Source organism: Micromys minutus, assembly GCF_963924665.1.
Source record: "Micromys minutus genome assembly, chromosome: 25".
NCBI lineage: Eukaryota > Metazoa > Chordata > Mammalia > Rodentia > Muridae > Micromys > Micromys minutus.
Window position 1 is genome coordinate 8,916,563 of NC_137960.1, and position 19,425 is coordinate 8,935,987.

Here is a 19,425-nt window from a genome sequence, read left to right on the forward strand (position 1 = left end):
AGCAACACATTCCAGGTTAGCAACTGAAAGCCTGAGTCACACTTGGAATGTTACAGAAAGCAGATCCAGAATAAATCTCAGCAATGCCAGTTCCCAGTGTAAATGCTAATATTGAAAATTCAGTTTTAGAAACATTTTCAGTGATTTTGCTCTGTTTAGTTTTCCCATGGGAGGGAAAGCTAATTAAATATTAGCAGAATATTCTAGATTTTATGTGTCTAATATTCATACTTGTTAAAATTTTTCTGAATATGGTTTTAATTTAATGTGAGGTTATAAAGTACATACTAAGTATTTTATTATTTGGTTATGGTAAATGTTCTTTCTAAATAGAACAGTCTGGATTTTTTTTCTCTAACTACATAGGTGCAACTTGGGTTATGACTTCATTTTGGGTCATTTCCTTCTTAAGTTTAAGCTCCATTTACATGTGTATCTGGAAGATAACCGAAGACAAGTTAAAGTGTGATGTGAATGTACTTGTTTAGGGGTTATTTTAATTTCCCTGAGATAAGCAGCCAGAGTTCGGGGATCTTGAGGTCATGTGGCAGGTGCAGCTGACTGTGGTCAGCACTGTCTGGGGCTCGGTCACCATCAGTTTCCTAAGTCACCAAGAACAGTGACCGGCCAAGGGCACGGAGAAGCATGACTGAAGGCTCTGTGCTGGCCTGGCTTCCCTGAAATCTGTTTAAACCGACAGGAGCATTCACTGTATGCAGGCCGTATGGACACCAGATCACAAGGACCCACTCAGTGTGGCCTGCAACCCCCCACACATTCTCTCTCCATGAGGAAGGTGTGCCACTGCTCAAGCCAGGGCAGAGGGCCTGTGGGCTCCTGCATCCCCACTAGCCACCCGCTGTATACCTCAGGCTCTGACTGGTATCTGCTGGAGAGAGACCTGAACAGCAGAGAGTTTATGTCCTTAACGAAGATAAAGGAAACGCACCTGGAACACACTGTTCAATCTCGACTGCTGCCTTTCCCTTTGGTCCTTCCCACTTACAACCCTTCCAGGTTAAGGGCCTCAGTTTGCAGCCATACACTGTCAAGTACAGTCTTGACACAAAGGAAGCAGACGTGGCTGATGTGGTCTCCCAAGGCACCTTGGTCCAGTGAGCACAGATGTGGTGAGGAATGGGGGCACCCTGGTTACATACCCACTGCTGTGTACCCTGGAAAGTACTGGGGTGTGTGCCACAGATCGAGACCAAAAGCTCTGAGCTCTTCATGGGGTTTGTAGGCTGCTGGCCGGGCAGGTGCTACAGATGAGAGGGCTGCGATGTGTGAGGATCTTGCACACCCAGAGGAGATGCTGGCTCTGAGCTTTGGAGGCCATTAGTACCTGCGGTTCCATCTGGACAGTAGGAGTGTGTGGCACTTCCTGGGAGGGAAGTCATGGGTATAGATGGCATGCAGAATCAAGCGGAGCTGGTGGGGCACTGGGACTCTAGTCCTCACTATGGTTACCCCATACCTGCCCTGTCCACATGGCGCTATTGATCCTGCCGCTACCTGACATTCGTGATAAACTCACCGGGTGCTCAGGCACACTGAGCCACGCAGCCCCAGCTGTGTGTGTCCAGACACAGCGGGGGAGTGTTTACTCAGTTAGCGTGACCAGTCGGTATTTGGACAAATGGCTTCTAGTTGGTATGTTTCAGTAAATATTTCAAAATGGAAATCACTGATGAAGCCCATGTTTTCTCCTTTGGTAAAGAATAGTGTGTGGATGTTTTAATAATGAGCCAGTGTAGAAACAGGCACCACCCAAAACACAGCTAAGCACCCCAGGAGTTCCTTGGTCCTCCTGGGACTCAGTGAGACAAGTGAAGCAGTCACAGGACAGTGGGGGAGTGGGGACCGTGATTGTTGCTGTGCAGGCTGGCACTGCACCTGTGTATCTGTCACACACCTGTGAGGAGCTGGATAGAGCTCAGAAGGGCAGAGTTCAGCCCTCACTGGGCTGACAGGCATGGGCAGGTACTAGAACACAGTTAAGGAGACAAAACCTACTTCACCCGTGTGAGCTTCAGCCATGTAAGGAGAGAGACGGGCAGTCTGCAAGCCGTAGACCCACTGTGCCCAGCATGGGAGCAGCCCCTGGGTGGTAGGGTGATGGAAGTCTCTCTGAGTAGGTGTTTGCCCTGGCCTTGTTCTGAGCAGACGCAGGAGCCCTGCAGTAATTTGGGGGAAAGCATTGCAGATCCCCCACTTGGAGAAACCACATCTAGGCTTCTAAGGGAATCTGGTATTAAACCAGTGAAAAAGAACCAGTAGCCACGGATGGGAGGTGCTTACAGACCAAAGTAAGGTAGACTCAGGATGTCAGGCGATGTGGTTATCAGAGACTGGCAGATGAGAGCGTGGTCAGGGCGGCTGGAAGAATGGCACGACCCCACTTGAGGCAGAACAAGGATGCTTGTTGAGTATTCATCTAAACGGCTTTCGTTCAGAGTGAGCCTGTGTTTCTGTCCAGCTAAAGTCAAAGGTGCCAGCACATTCCTGGTACTGATCATGAGGAGGAAATGATACAGCAAAATAGGTCAGCGTGGCTCAGAGACTTCATAGCAGTTGTCACTCAGGATGAATACATTAAGTCGGGCTGAGTGCCTCCAGCTTGGGACAGCAGCACAGCCAATGGGGAGAGGTTCAGGTGGGCCATGATGGGGCACACTGGGATGTGTGTGAGCCTGGGGGCTTGTGCTTCAGGGTATCTCTGGTTTACAGAGAGACCACCCTGGATGCTGTGAGGGGCGTAGGCCTCTGAGCTGGACTTTGAGAGAACTGGCAGTACACGATGTGGCAGGCATAAGGAGGAAAAGTCCTGGATGGTCTGCCTTAAGCATCTGCTGCACGAGAGAGGTCGGGCCCTCAAGACGATGAAGGTTTATACACATTTGTCTGAGTACACTTTCTACCTAAGTGAGCACTCGAGGTCCCTTGGAGCGCCCAGCCCTTGCAGCGTCACTCCTTTCTCGGCGTCCTCCTCTGCACTTGCCACTGTCCGGCTCTGCCCACTGGGCTTGCCCATGGAACTGGCATGTGACTGACCCACCAATGACTTCATCTGATGCCTGGGGGTGAGGTTTTTAATGGAGGGAGTGAGACCCGCACCCTATTGCTACTCTCCTTCCTGTGTTCTCTGTTCCCCTTACTGTTTGTCTGTACCCTTACCAGGTCCTCCCGAGCGGATGGTGTGTGGTGGTGAGCTCTGCTGCTGTCTCCTCAGCGTGCACGAACTCTGTAGGGGTTAGCTGAGCATCAGGATACGTGGGTGGCTTTCTAGAAAGGAAAGCTAAATATTTTTGGAGACCTTAATGGTGTTATTTTGCTAGGTGATATCGAAAGCAAAATACCAGTCATGAAGTGCTTTTCATTTTCTGACACACTGGGTTAACGTGTTGAATTTCAGCTTGTTTTCCTTTAGGCGGTGTGAGACATTTGTGTTTCAGGAACCATTTTAAATCACCAGTTCATCATTTAGGTGTTTTGTTTTGTTGCTGTGGCTAGAATATTATCCTCGAGTTGAGCTTACCGCTTGCATACGTAAAGACTCAACACAAATTGTATTTCAAAACTCTGGTTTTAAATGTTTGGTTCATATAAAAACAGTACCAACAGCAGTCATGAAGAACGTATAAAGGTTTTCTCAAAATCTGTATTTTCTTGAGGGCAGATGGAAATTGATTAAATCTATAACAGTTATTAGTAAGTTTATTTATTTGCCACTTACCTTTGTGTGGTATGTGCGTGCATGTGTGTTTATGTGTGTGCACATGCATGTAGAGGCAGGATCCATGGTGAGTGTCTTGTTTTATTACACTCCACTGTATTTTTTTTTTTTTTTTTTTTTTTTTTTTTTTTTTTTTTTTGAGACAGGGTCACTCACTGAACCTGGAACTCATTCCTTTAGTTAGGTTAGCCAGCCAGTGAGCTCCAGGGATCTACCCATCCCCACTCTAACAGCACTGAAGTTAGGAACTGCTGGATCCAGCTTTTTGTCTGAGTGCTGGGGACCCAAACTTGGGGCCTTGTGCCTCAGAGTGTATTCTTTACCGACAGAAGTGTTTCCCAGCCCTCACATTTGCCAGACATCTTTATCTGTGATCACTTTAGTCTGCTTAGGGATAACAGTTTTTTAGCCCAAAGAAAAGATTCAGGTTCTGGTACATCTTTGATATAGGGAAGACATGTAGGCATGCCCCCCCCCCCTTTTATCCTAGTATATCTGTTTGTTAAAGGGAGAAAGGGGCCTCCCTTTAACTCCCCGTCACCACCATGGGAAGATGAAGGCCTGCCTCAGAGGTTAATAGAGATGTTAATACAAATTTTTGTGCTTTTGTTTTCCAGTGTAAGGGTCTAAAAAAGATATATAACTGGGCCGGAGAGATGGCTTAGCAGTTAAGAACACTGGCTGCTCTTCCAGAGGTCCTGAGTTCAATTCCCAGCAACCACATGGTGGCTCACAACCATCTGTAATGGGATCTGATGCCCTCTTCTGGTGTGTCTGAAGACAGTGACAGTGTACTCACATACATTAAATAAATAAATCTTTAAAAAAAAAGAGATACATCACAAGAATCATTGACTTCTAGCTAATTTAAAAATAAAACATTGCCAATTTAATCACAGTAGTGTTTGCCAAGTAGTAAAGACGGTGCAGATGAGTGGCCGTGTATCAAGGGAAAGCTCACTGGGTGCCTCTGGGTAAAGCACCATCTTTGCCAAGCATTGTTTATGAATATGTTGTGTTCTGATGCTGGGCTTTTCCTGGGCATTCAGTCCTGTAAGCTGGGCTTCAGGTGCAGGGCTCTTGTGTTTCGCCTGGGATACTTCCCACAGGTTACTGTGTTAGTTCAGAGCTGCATGATTATTCTTAACCCCCCCCCCCCTTTAAAGAAACGCTGAAGAAGCAGTCAGAATGGTAGCTGGGGCTCTACCCATGAGTTAAATGCAGGTCTCTGCCCTTCTGATGCTGACTGAGTCGAAAGGTCTTTGCACTGCTGCCTCCAAGCTTGAGTGAACCCCTTCCTGCCCCTGGGGGCATCTTGAGAAATGAGGCAATTATTTTGAATGTTGCTATCAAATAGAGCCCATTCCTGGAATTCTCTTCCATTGGGATTTTTGATGGGGTTTTAATTCTTGTTCATAGTTGAAGCCATAAGACCTTTTCAGGCCATAAGCAACAGCTACGTGAAATGCTGGAAAGCACTTGGCGTCTCCGTCTGCTTTGTTTTATAACCTTTGGTACAAGGGTTGGCATTTGTAGGTGTTGGCTTCTGCTCTGCAGGGATTTCTAGCTCTTGTTCTTGCCACACAGGTCCCCCACCTACCACCAGGCACAGCACAGTTATTTTCTACTGCGAGACATTTGTCATGTCCTTTACAGAATTCCAGTGAGAGTGGGACAGTAAGGCAGCCTGTGCAAGCCAGGTGACCCCAGCAGGCTGCGCTCGGCTGTACACAAGGGTCCATCACTGCAGAAGACGTCAGTGGAAAGCCAGCTCCCACGCACACCAGCAACTGATCAATCATAGAAAGAATGAAGTTAGACTGATTGTGCCTTCTTCCCGGCTCTGTATGACACTTCCCTCTGAGATAATGTAGATCCCTGAACAGTGTGAGAATCAGTTGGTTCCCAGGAGGACCAAGGTCTGTGTTTCTCTCTGATAAAAGCCCCACAGTGCAGCCACTGGGTTGCGCCGCAGTGTTCTGTTTAGTTGTTGGATTCCTGGCTCCTCAGTATTCCCTTCCCAGAAGCGCCTTGTTCTCTTAAGCTACATTTTCCTCATAGCCAGGCATAGTGGACATGTTTTCATGTGCTTGATTCCCACCCATGTGTCTTTTGTGGATAATGGTTTCTTTTTTTACTCATGCCCATTTTCTTATTGGATATTTGTTTCACCATTGACCTTCTTACCCGCCCACGCCCTCGCTCACTATGTGGTTTCAGCTGCTTTCACCTAATATGTACTTCTTAAGCGGGGCCTATAAGGGCAGGTTTATTTCTAAAGTTCAGTTTATCGACTTTCCCTTTCCTGGCTTTCCCTTGTGCTGTCGGATCTGACAATTCTGCTGTGGGTCCCAAGCAATGTTTAGAGATCACATTCAGGGGCCTGTGCCAAGGTTCTGGGTTTAGTCCCCCACTTTTCTGGCTCCCCTCTGTGTGGAAGGTTGTCCTCCCACTGGCCACTCCTGCGCCATTGTCCGGACTGCCAGGCTCAGTGTGAGGGTCTGTCCTGTGCTCTGCTGCCTGCCCTAGCTGTCCTTTATCCCAGAGGGCTGCTTTTGCCTTTTTCCTCTCCCCTTTTCCCAGGGGTGAAGTCTGTGTCAATTTGACTTCCTGGCCACTCCACAAGCCTGTCATTCCTGTAGACTGACTGTCCCCACTGTTGGAATCCTCCTGATTCTCTGGCTAATCGGTGTTTTTTGTTTTTTTGGTTTTTTTTTTTTTTTTCCATTGGAACTTGCTCATGTGATTGTCTTGAGACTCGGGGTCTTGTCTACGTCTGCTTACCACACTCTATAAGAGGAAGGAGGACAGTGCCTTAAGGAAAGTGGGGACAAGTTCAGCACCCCACTGAGCCTCCCTTAGGCTTCACACCAAGAAGATAGCTTAGTTAGGATTACCATTGCTGTGATAACACCATGACCAAAAAGCAAGGGGAGGAAAGGGTTAATCACAGTTCCATAGAGCATCATCAAAAGCAGTGAGGGCAGGAACTCAGACAAGGCAGGAACCTGGAGGCAGGAGCTGAAGCAGAGGTCATGGAGGCGGGCTGCTTACTCACTTTCCCCCTATGGCTTAGTCAGACAGCTTTCTTATAGAACCCAGGACCATCAGCCCAGAGGTGATGCCCTGCCCGTCTATCACTAATTAAGAAAATGCTCTGCAGGCTTGCTTACAGCCTGAACTTATGGAGGCACTTTCTTAATTGAGAGTTTTTCCTCTCTGATGACTCCAGCTTGTATCAAGTTGGCATAAAACTCATCATCACAGAGGGCCTCTTACTGCCCCCTCTAGGAGCTCCCGTGGCAGCAGTAGATTGCTTCCAGGTGGGCACACAGTTGTCTCAGCCTGGTGGGAGTGAACCTTGTGACTTCCCCCACCCCACCCCCAGACTTGGTTCATTCCACCCCTGCCCAGGATTCCAGACTCCTCTTAAGAGCCCATCATGGATGGGTTTAGACTGGGCTCTGCTGGCATAGTTTTTCCTAAGTCTCCCTCTCACCAGAAAGAACTGCTTCTGTCACGGTTTGTTTTCTTGTTTGTTTGGTTGGTTTTTGTTTTGTTTTCATCTGTGCCCCTTGGTTTAGGCAGTTTCCAACATCTTCCACCCTGAGTCAGGTTAATGAGGCTTAAGGAAATTTCAGAGCTTCGGGGTACCACCTTGACTTCTAGGGCACAGCATGCCCTTCCTGACCTGGTTGTTTTATTTCTTTTGCCCTAGAATCTGGGGCTTCAGTTGTACACCACAGAACAGGAAGAAAAGGTAAGGTATAGTTCCTCCATCTTCTGCACATTGCACTTCTGTCATCTTCCGGTCCTGTTCTCCTTTCTTGTCCCCTCCCCTTCCCACTGATGCCCCCAGTCTTCCCAACTAGCTCTGTTTCTACTACTTTTTCTCGGCATATGTCACCCAAAGAATTTCGTTAGGATTATTTACAGGAACATAAATGAGTTTTTTATAGGAACATGAATTCCTTACTAGTGAGTGGCTATCCAACTGAAGAACACATCTCCCCCTCCACTACCTACTGTTAACTGCCTGCAAATACTTAGGCGGGGGAGACCCCTGTGAGCCCCTCTCCATTTCATGACAGGGAGGTGATGAGTCCTGTCGCTTGTGATCACAGCTGCTGTGAGGTTAAGACAGAACAATCATGTCATACCTGAAGCTAGCTTTCTGTTCTGTTCCAATCCTACCTCCAGCTCTCATTCTCTCTCTCTCTCTCTCTCTCTCTCTCTCTCTCTCTCTCTCTCTCTCTCTCTCTCTCTCTGTGTGTGTGTGTGTGTGTGTGTGTGTGTTTTGGGGATGATGTAGATGTTTCATCCATGACTAAGTAGTCATTATTTACTCTTGGTACTTGGAACAGGCATAGATCGCTGCAGTTAACACCTATTGGTATAAAAGAAGCCTCAGTGTCCTCTGCCTGCCTCAAGCCTCCTCTGAGCAAACAAGAGCTTTCCGAGACGTTTCCATTTTTACCACATGGTCCAGGTTTCTCAGAGGTGTCTGTGTCCTGTCCTGTTAACTTACTTACACTTATTTTCTGTCTCTGAAGTATTATGGTCCAACCTCTGGCCATAACTTGTCTGAATGAACAACGGCATCCCTGTTTCCTAAGATCACCCTTACGTTGCTAAGGGTACCTGCCCCCTACGAAGTTCCCACACTTGATACCTCACTAAACCCCCCGCTTTCTCCGAAAACTTTCCATGGTGATTTGGGCTGATGAGATGGCTCAGCACATAAAGATGCTTGCCACACAACCCTGAAGACCTCAGTTTATTTCTAATCCACACGAAGGTGGAAGAAGAGAGCCAATTCTGAAAAATACCTTCTAACCTCCATACACACACACACACACACACACACACACACACAAGAAACTAAAATGTTCCCCAGTGAGGACACTGTCATACAATGTAGAGCCATATAAAGTGTGTACCCAGATACTATTCTTCATCTATAAGTACTTCAGCATGTGCCTCTAACAGAAAAGTACTGTTTCTGCACCCATAACTGTTAGCAAATGTTCCTTAGCATAGCAGGCTGTCTGGACTTTTGGATTCCTTAATTGCAAAATCTATCTGATTCACATCAAGTTTCTATGGTAGCCAGGTCTGTTTCCAGCATAATGGATACTCTACAAGTATATCTTAAGAGAATGAATGAATATAAATCAATGATGCCCTTATTGCTCCCTAGACAACTTTCACTTCTAAGATTTATATGTGTGGGTATTTTGCCAGCATGTATGTATGTATATGTTATGTATGAATGTATGTCTACACACCAAGTGCATGTCCATAGAGGACACAGGGGGTATCATATTCCCCCGGAACTGGAATTATAGACAGTTTTGAGCCTCCATGTGGGTGGTGGGAATCAAACCTGGGTCCTCTCACTATCAGCCAGTGTGTATAACAACTGATCTAGCTCTCCAATCGCTTGAATAAAAGAGTCTATGTAGAAACTACATCAGTGTTTAACATTGTATTGACCAGGGGAGAAAATGAGAATAACATTACTAACAAGTGATTGTCATGAAATCCCTATGTATTTTATGCAAGTGTTTTATGAGATGTATGTACTTCTTAACATATTTCATCACTATTCTCCTAAAAACAAGTAATTTACTTTATTGACATTGGTAAAGCAAATTTTGTTGACGAAGCAATGTTTGTTTCAAATTTTGCAAATGTTTTTCTCTAAATTGCAACTTATCAGAAATAATCTGGAAGGTGAAAACTTTGAGGTTTTTTGGTGATTGGGCAGCTGAAATTTTTCTTTAGATCTTTTCTGGGTTTCTCCTGCCAATGAAATGGGAACTGTGTGTGGCAACAGAATCGTGCTAGATTGATTTGTATTAGATGTAAGTTACTGTGCACATTTTGCTCTCCTGTGATGTGCTGTTGTGATGCATGAAAGTATGGGTGAAGTACTTGGGGGTTACTTTGTCACCCATTATAGTTCTGCTAGGAGAGGCTAGATGGCAAGTAGGAGTTCTGTTGGGTTCTCTGATTGGCTAGGACATGGCTGTCGTCAGCAGGCCCTTGGGGGTTGAATTGCCTGGTTGTTGTTCCTGGTCCAGACCCCTTAGTGGCCTATACTTCCTGGGGTAGAGCATGAGGTCTTAGACACTGCCCTAGGCTTGCTTTGTGGTGACCCCTTTCTTACTTCACATAAGACAGCAACACCAGGGGTCCTTTGATGACCCAGAAAGTGCTGAGAGGAAGTGAAAGAGACTGGGAATATCCCTTCTCAGATGGCAGGCTCCTTACAGCTTTTGTTTTTGTTTATTTGCAGTGATGTGGTAGTCAGTACACCAAGATTCCACACCTCATTTTGCTAGGACCACACACTGAACATTGTTTCTTGCTGTCTTTCAGACAAAAGAGGTCTCCGCCAGTCAAGAAACCCTCAAAACCATTTTACCATGGATATAGAAGATGAAGAGAATATGAGTAAGATCTAGGCCTATCACATAGTGTCAGATATTTCACATCCAATTAAAAGTTTGGTGTTTTTCTAAATTTGGTTGATAGGAGTGGCTTGGTACACCCTCGGCTGTGGGCTGTTGGCAGTGATGGGTTTCTCTATACTAGGCTTCAATATTTACTGTGGATATTTTCCTTACAGCCACCTATCTAGAGCTTTCATCCTTCATTATCATCATGGGACCACCATTTTTATTCCAGAAATATGCCTCTAGGTGCCTATCTCATAATGCTGTGTGGCTTCATGTGGAGTTGTGGTCCTTGTGATAAAGCTCTGAACTTGCACCAGTGTAAACTCAAGAAAACCTTTCCGATTGACTCAGATACCCGGTCACTGGGATAACAGTTCATAAAGCTCCCTTCAGACACAGTCGCTGCTCCTGCCTTGGAGGGAAGGGAGTCCACATGAGCTTAGTCTCTGAAGACTGGACCGTGATTGGTGCTAGTGTGAACCAAACCCTCACTGGGGCTCTTTCTGCTCTCCAGCATCTTCCACGGGGCTGCGGGTATGGGGCCTCAGGCACACCGACGTTTCCTCTTTTGGCGTCCTCTGTGAGCCGCCAGTCACTTCTGCCCACCTTCAGTCCCAGAGAGGAGCAGGTCTAAATGGGAAGCTGTTGGGAAGAAGGCACTTTTCCAGCTCAGGTGCTCTGTCTGCAGGAAGAACACGCGGCTGCACAGCAGAAGCGCATTCTCCTGGGGGTGGTGTGATGGTGACTCAGCCCAGTGGCAGGGGCTGTCGCTCTGCAATTCTTGGTCACCCAGAGCCTAACAGCATTGTGTGAGGCTGGGCTGGGCCTCGCTGCCATGCTGGGTCTGAAGTAGACTGTGCAACAGACACCTACTCTGAGAATGGCCACTGGCTGGCACAAGGCAGCAGCCCCGTGCCATTTTAAGTAATGTAGCTGGCATGCTTCTTTCTGCCTCTGCTAATGTGGGTGCTGCTCCTAGCTCTCTGGTTGCCTCTCCTTAGTTCTGCTCCTGAGATGTTTTAAGCTGTGGAGTTTGGCTGGCAGATCCGCCCATCACTCTCAGCCTTTTCAGGTTTTAAATTTCAGGCAGTATTGCCAGTGCTGTGCCAAACCTGGAAACCCCCTGGGGAGTGTGTGAAGGTGTCCCTAGAATTATCTGCTGGCCGGGGACTGTGGGTTTTGTCCACAGCTGTGGCTCTCACCATTGAGCCTTGGGTAATTTAACTGAGGAAGTGTCCTCCGAAATAATATTCCCGAAACAATAAACATTGGGGTCTAGTGCAAACTTTAAAATGTCAGCTTGTGCATCTCTTGTGTTTTTAAAAGCAGTCAAGTTGCACTGTGATTCACTTCACATTCTAAATGCAGCAGCATGGTACACAGAGAGAGTGTCTGCTTCAGCTGACCCTGGGCTCTGTCTCTAATGGAAGTGTTTTACCTTTGTTTCCCCAGGAGCATTTTTTTTTAATAGCATGTGATTGGTACCTTTATTTCTGAAGTAAGAGTCGAGAATGAGTTCCGCTTTCACAGAAAGGGTACTTTTCTCATCATCTTGACTGTTGACTGAGGGCATCACTAATGTTTGGCTGAATGTCTGTCAGAGTGTCTTGGTAATGTGCATTTTGATGCTGATAATTCTGTTTACTGAGAGACTTGAACTGTGAGCAGATGGAGTGTGTGATGTTCTCCCCTTTATTAATCTCTGTTCGTCTCTGCTCTACCTTCTCACCTTTTGTTCCCCGAGCACCGAAAGGAGTAACCTACCGGTCTTTTGCTGGAGGATGTTATAAATGAAAATTTAGTGCCCATTCCATCAGCTTTGTCAGCTGGGAGAAGTGGTGTGTGTGTCAGGAAACTTCTGGGAAGAGGTGTCTACTGAGAGACCCCTCCCCACCTCACACACGAGACTTTCCATGGACTGGTTGTCTCTGTAATCTTTGCTGTCTCAGCTGAATCAGACTGGCAGCAACGACCAGGACGTCCATCACATTAACCCTGCCCAGGGGTTCACTGAGGAACATTTGCAGCGTTTTCAGATTACTCAACACAAAGGAAAAAGCCACTGGTGTGTTTCGTAGTAGAAACAGACCCCTGAAGCCACCCTATTAATGAAAATATTCATCAGTTAAGATTTACTTTGGATTTTAGGAGCTGGTGGTTGGAGATATAAGTAAACAGTACACAGGCCCAGTGCACAGAACTGTAAAACGGAATGATATAAGGGAAATCATTCTTTCCTTTTACAGAAGGCTTGATAAACAAGGGAGAACAGATCACACCCCATGTAAAAAGAATGGTCTTTTTGCTTGGTGGGAGGTGGTGACAAGGCTGCCGCTCTGGTAGCCTCCTGGGTCTTCTAACTCTCAACCCCTCTGAGTGGTAAAAGAACAGGTGTGCACCACCATGCCTGGTGGTTATTTCTCTTAAAGATCCAAATCATCATTTTTATTTTGCCATGTAAAGTGCATTTAAAAGGTGTGGTCACCAAGTTATTCTGGAAGCCTACCAGCTGTTTTTTTAGAAAGGCTGGTTTACTGGCTTGTTGTGAAATTAGCGACCACAGTTTGTCTGCTGCTCTAGCACTGTGTCCTGTTCTTACTTTTGATTTCGGTTTTTTTAAGCATAAAATTTATTGAGGATTCTGAAGCACATAGTGCTGAAATATAATGAAAAATCTTCAATGGATACATTATTCTTCAAAAACAAATTCCATAAAGTCATAATACTTTACCTTATTACGTAAGAAGTTTTCTATGATCGGTTCATAAACTAAACCAAATTATCTCGTATTGATCAGATGTTTGGAACCTCAAGAGCCGAGTCAGTTGGGAATACACGTTTCTAAACTCCCGAGAAGTGCTTTAGTTTAAAAACTGCTGTCTGTTGAGGTCAGTAGCAGCCTTGTGAAGGAAGGGCATGCTGAGGGAAATGCCCGTGTGCTGGTGAACTCAGAGGCCACTTCATCAGACTTAGTGTGAGGCTTGTGGATTAGCTTAACACGTAACATTTTGATAAGCTAGAAAGATTTAGGATGTCTTTGGCAGAGAAAATAGTTTTAAAAGTTTATCTCCTAGTGCAGAAAAAATTGGTAAACTAAGTAGAAGTGGCAATAGGTTCGTTAGCTTTTTAAAAATCTCAAAGTGCATTCCAGCCCCCAACAGTTACATCTTTGGTCAATATATAGTTCCTCACATGTGCACTGAGGAAAGAAATGCACACACACACATCACTTACCCAGCTACAAAGAGATAAAGGAATCTATAAATTTTGCATTTACAAGATCCTGCAACGAAGGCGTTGTAAGTTACTCTTTCTGGGCACCACAGGTTCCAGCAGCACTGATGTTAAAGAAAACCGAAATCTGGACAACATGCCCCCCAAGGACAGCAGCACACCCGGGCCTGGCGAGGGTATTCCGCTCTCCAACGGGGGTGGTGGTAGCACCAGCAGGAAGCGGCCTCTGGAGGAGGGCAGCAATGGCCACTCCAAGTACCGCCTGAAGAAGCGAAGGAAAACACCAGGGCCTGTTCTGCCCAAGAACGCCCTGATGCAGCTGAATGAGATCAAGCCCGGCTTACAGTACATGCTGCTGTCCCAGACAGGACCCGTGCATGCGCCTCTCTTTGTCATGTCTGTGGAGGTTAACGGGCAGGTCTTTGAAGGCTCCGGCCCTACGAAGAAAAAGGCAAAACTCCACGCTGCTGAGAAGGCCCTGAGGTCTTTTGTCCAGTTTCCCAACGCCTCCGAGGCCCACCTGGCCATGGGAAGGACCCTCTCTGTGAACACAGACTTCACATCTGACCAGGCTGACTTCCCTGACACTCTCTTCAATGGCTTTGAGACTCCAGACAAGTCAGAGCCACCCTTCTACGTAGGCTCCAATGGGGATGACTCCTTCAGCTCAAGTGGAGACATTAGCCTGTCAGCCTCCCCCGTGCCTGCCAGCCTTACCCAGCCTCCTCTGCCCATCCCACCACCATTCCCACCCCCAAGTGGGAAGAATCCTGTGATGATCTTGAATGAGCTACGCCCAGGGCTGAAGTATGACTTCCTCTCTGAGAGTGGGGAGAGCCACGCCAAGAGCTTTGTCATGTCTGTGGTTGTAGATGGCCAGTTCTTTGAGGGCTCAGGGAGAAACAAGAAGCTGGCTAAGGCCCGGGCTGCACAGTCTGCCTTGGCTACTGTCTTCAATTTGCACTTGGACCAAACACCATCTCGCCAGCCTGTCCTCAGTGAGGGTCTTCAGTTGCATTTGCCACAGGTGAGGAAAAATGCATGTTTGCAGATGAGTAGCTATTGCCCTTGATGACATTTCTAAGTAGCCGTTAGTCTTCACTATTGCTTTTGACTCCTTATGTTACGTAGGCCCTCAGCAGGAGCAGTTGCTAGTAAGTCTGGCTATGGAGTAACTGCCTCAGTTTCCACGGTCACTTGGTCATTGAGAATCTGATTTAGTCTCCTGATGCTGGCTAGGGTCATGATAACACAGAGCAGGGATACCTCAGGGCCCTCGAAGGACAGCCACAATTTACTTTCCATTGAACCATGTCCTCCCAAAGAGACCCTCACCCCACAGCCAGCCTTTATTGTGAAAGGGGCAGGGGGCCCAAATGCTGGAGTTGTCCTCTGTTCAGTGGGGCATCCCTTAAATCATTGCACAGAAAACTCACGCTCAGAATAAGGGCTGCTGGCCAGTCTGCTGCTGAAGGCCTCCTTAAGGTCAGGTTGATAAAACACTGCCCCTAGAGTAGTAGGGAGCTGCTGGCAGGGCAGGGGGTGTGTTGGGGAGGAGCTCTTTCATAAACACTTTAGAACTGGCCAGTTGTTATCCATCTCTGTATGCCAGATTTCCTAATGTGGCACTTCTGTGGGCTTCGCCCTGCTCCAGCTGAATGTGGACAGCCACTCAAGTTTGTGCCCCTTGCAGAGAATTCACAGTGAAGAAAGGGACATTTAGGGTCTCTCGGGATAGGTCTCTGAAAGAGGAAGAAGGGAAAGGGGCCTTGAATCCTCACCACATCCCAGATCATTGGCTGTGTCTTGGTTCTTGGAATCCCGATTTCACACACCTGTTTTTCAGCCTTCTGTCTTAAGCCATTTTTGCCAAAATGTCCTTTAGTGTGGAAGCAGTTGACCAGAACTAGTGAATTAACAAGTTAGAAAATGTGGATAGGAAGGTCATTTCTCCTGGATCTTAGATGGGGCCCTTTCTCTCTGGCCTGTGTTACAGCTACAGTTGAGGTGGCCACAGTTCTTGGTTTTAATTTACTGTTTTCTTTTTAAGGCAAGGTCTCATTATAAGCTCTCTCCGGCCTGAAACTTACTATGTTACTATGTATGGCCTTGAATTCACAGAGACCCATCTGCCTCTACCTCCTGAGTGCTGGGATTAAATTCAAATCTTGGTTTGAAAAGACTTGTTCTGCTTTGCCTGAATCAGTCAAGTCCAGCTCAGTGTAAAGGAGTGGACATAGTGTCTTACTGATTTCCTGTGACAAGCAAGCACTTGTTTCCTATCAGTCCCTTGTTAACATCCCTTCAAGAGTAGCCAACTGGTCCAGTGGTTATTTGACAAGTCTATGGTACTAGTTCCCAAGTGACTTGATTTCCAGGTGTAGATTTGCTAAAATCTTTTGACCTGAGTTCAATATACCATCTGATGTGACTCGTCTTCCCTTCTGTTGGCAACGATTGCCAGACCACTGAATCTATATTGGATGCTACAGGTCCCACAGAGGGATAGCGGATAGATGGTTTGGGGCAGGTGCTTCAACCCTGCTTTCTGTTTTGTTGTTTTGTTTTGTTGGTTGGTTTTGAGACTATGTAGCCCTGATGGTCCTGGAACTCTTTATGTAGAACAGGCTGGTCTGAAACTTAGAGAGATCTGCTGCCTCAGGCAGTGCTGAGATTAAAGACATGAGCCACCACACCAAGCTAACCCTGCCGTCTTAAGTGGCCACCTTAGTGGCTTTGTATGGCAGGACTGAGCTCCTGACCTTGGGAGGCAAGTGGCATTTGTTATGATCTAGGCATGGTGAGGTAGGCTGGGCCCCACTCCGCCTCTTTATGCTGCTTACCTCTGGGTCCTGAGTTGTCACACATCGATTTCTGGACCTCTGATCTGGAGCCTCTTGTCTGGGAAGTGTACCCTCACTCCTCTGCTCAGTGGCACAACCAGCACTGCCCCTTTTAGAGCCCCAGGGTAGCCCAGAAATTTATGAACCACAGAGGATGAAACCAGTAAGGTCTTCTCTGAGGGGACTTCCAGGACCAATCCCAGTGACTATATGGCAGAGGTGGGGGTGGGAGGATCACATCCTACATTCCAGGAAGGATGTAAGTTCTTGCTTTTTTCCCTCAACTATTTCTTAAAGGGCTTGGGCCAAGCATCCCTGCCCTGACAACTATCTACCTTCTTGATGATTCAAGAGTGGGGTGGAGCTAAAGTCAGATAGTGTTGGCCACACCACAACTGCGGTACTTCGCTCTAGCAGGCATGCCAGGATAATGTAGCCAAGCATCAGTATAGAGTGGTCCTCATCCTTGTTTATGTCATTGAAGGTAAGTGGTTGACATGTAGGATGTTTTATTTTATTAATTTTTGTTTTTTTACTTGTTTACTTATTTGAGACAGGGTCTCCCTATGTAGCTCTGACTGCCTTTGAACTCACAATATAGACCAGGTTGAACATGAAATCACAAAGATCCATCCTCCTGTCTCTGCCTCCTGAGGGCTGGGATTAAAGGCACAGGCTGCTATGCCCAGCTGTGTGTAGGATTTTATACTTTGTTGTGTACAGCCCCAGACACACAGGGTCAGGTCCGTAAGTCCTTTTCAGAGAGTAAGAAGTACTTGTGTTCTTCAGTTGCCTGTGCCTCACAGTATATATTCCATAGGCACCTGGCTCGGGATTCACGGGCTCAGGCTTCTGCAGGAAAGTCACTTGGAACATACCCTTATGAAATAAAAACCTTTAAAACTTATATTTTAAAAATCCATTCTTTCATATATATATATATGATATATATATATGAATATATATATATGAGATATATATATATGAATATATATAAAATTTCTTCCTCCCAGTATCCTCCATGGCTTTTTCTTTTTATATGTGACCCACTATGTCTAACTGGGGTTGCTTGCACAAGGAAAGATGAGAGGTTCTTTATTTGAGCAAGTGCATTACCAGTAGCTGCAGCACTGAGGAAAATGACTCTCCGTCAGCAACTGTTAACTTCTGTGGTTCTTTAGGGAGGAGGAGGAGCCTCAAAGCCACTCCCTCTCTCAATACTGTGGTCACAATGTAGTCTCCTAGGAAGAGTCTTATTGAGGGGTTGCCTATATGTAGGGTGGTCCAGGGCATGTCTAGAGGTGGGAGTATCTTAATTATGTTAATTAATGATGGGAGAAGACCCTTCCCCTAGCAGGGAGCCCTAGATGGTCTAAGCATAGAAAAAGCAAACTAAGCACTAGAATAAATGTATTAATTCCTTGCCCTCTGCTCTTGACTGTGAATATAATGTGACCAGTTCTCTCCAGCTCTTGCTGCCATGACTTTCCTATGAGCTAAATAAACCTTTTCTCCTGTAAACTGCCTTTGCTAGGGTATTTTATCACAGTTACAAGAGAAGACAATACACCTCTTCATGGTAGAAGGTTGATAGAACCCAGCCTTGCTTCCAAGCCTTGGGCAGGTACCACTAATGATCTTCCTAAGGCAAGGTGGTGGCTACAGCAGCCATGTCAGATCTAGAAAACGATGTTTCACAGCCCTTGTCAAACCCTCCGTCTTCTACAGCTTTCTGTCCCTTTTCCAGTGTTCCCTTAGTCTTGCAGGGAATGATATGGATTTTCTGTTTGGGGCTTAGCATTCAACAGTTCCTCATTCCCATCATCTCTGCCTGTCTTCACTCTCTGTACTCAGCGACGCAGGCTGCAAAAAGATGCGCTTCTCTGAGACTAGGAGCAGCACTGGTCCTTAGGCATAAACAAATATTTACAGAGCGGTTTGACAGCCTGTCTTTAGCAAAACATCGGTAATGGCTTCCTTTCAGATAGCCATGGGCTGTGGACCGGGTTTATAGTGCCGGGCATGGATTTCCTTCTGTGGAGTAGGCCTCCAATTCAATTCTAAAGTGGCTGGTTACACTCCTAACAGTTATACTGCAGTTGCATTAGTGAGCTCGTATCATCAGACACAGGCTCCACTGATGGCTTTTGTCTCCGCCCACCCCCCATTATGCATGTGAGTATGTGCATGCAAACACACACACACACACACACACACACACACACACACTTGCTGGGTTTGCCTGTGGGTTTTCTAGAGTAGAAATGAGACTGTAGGAGTCTTTGTATTAGCACATGCTGGCACTAAGAGAGACTGGCTTCGTCACATGTACCCCTGGCCCTAAATTTGGTCTCTGCTCTTCACCCAGGTATTGGCAGATGCTGTCTCACGCCTGGTCCTGGGTAAGTTCAGTGACCTGACAGACAACTTTTCCTCCCCTCACGCACGAAGAAAAGTGCTTTCTGGAGTAGTGATGACCACAGGTAAGCATCAAGTGCTTTGTTCAACCTGTCTGCTTTCTGGTTTGAAAAGCATTAATGCCCTCAACCTTGTGACACCACAGAAAGTTCCCTTTTATTCTCTCTGTGTTCATGCATCTGTCATATACAAAGGCAGGAATTGTCCTCGGAAGCCGTTCTCTCCTTTGCTAAGAACACAGCTTAGCAGGTAAAACACATGTTTAGCCAGTGAGATTCCTGAGGTCAATCCCCAGCAACCCCTACCCCCAGAACAAAAATCTTACACAAACAAAACTCTTTTCCTTTCAAAATGTTCAGTTTTTTAAAAGGGACTTTATGTGTGTATGCGTGCGTGCGTGCGTGCGTGCGTGTGTGTGTGTGTGTGTGTGTGTGTGTGTGTGCGTGCGCGTGTGCGCACGCATGCATATAATACAAATGCATACATATAAGTATGATTCACACAGCGCTAGAAAGCATCTGATTTCCCTTGGAACTGGAATTATAAATAGTTGTTGGCTGCCATGTGGGTGCTAGCAATTAATCCAAATCCTTTGTAAGAGCAGCAATTGCTCTTAACTGCTGAGCCATCTCTTTAGCCCCCCCTCCCCAGAGGTTACTTTTTAACGTGCTCTTTTCCTTTGGAGAAAGTTTACTGTATTCCCATGTGACACCATTATGACCTGGTGTAC

At 46.4% G+C, this 19,425-nt stretch overlaps 1 protein-coding gene across 2 annotated transcripts in view; it reads left to right on the forward strand.

Moving 5' to 3' along the window:
* The first annotated feature begins 13,554 nt into the window (after positions 1-13,554).
* Positions 13,555-19,425, forward strand: part of ADARB1 (adenosine deaminase RNA specific B1) — a 34,398-nt gene continuing 28,527 nt past the window's right edge. For both annotated transcript variants that reach the window (XM_080937517.1, XM_080937518.1), the window contains exons 1-2: positions 13,555-14,461; positions 18,646-18,760. In XM_080937517.1, the coding sequence (XP_080793643.1) occupies positions 13,571-14,461; positions 18,646-18,760 (1,006 nt within the window). In that variant the 5' untranslated portion in view covers positions 13,555-13,570. The remainder of the gene's footprint in view (positions 14,462-18,645; positions 18,761-19,425) is intronic.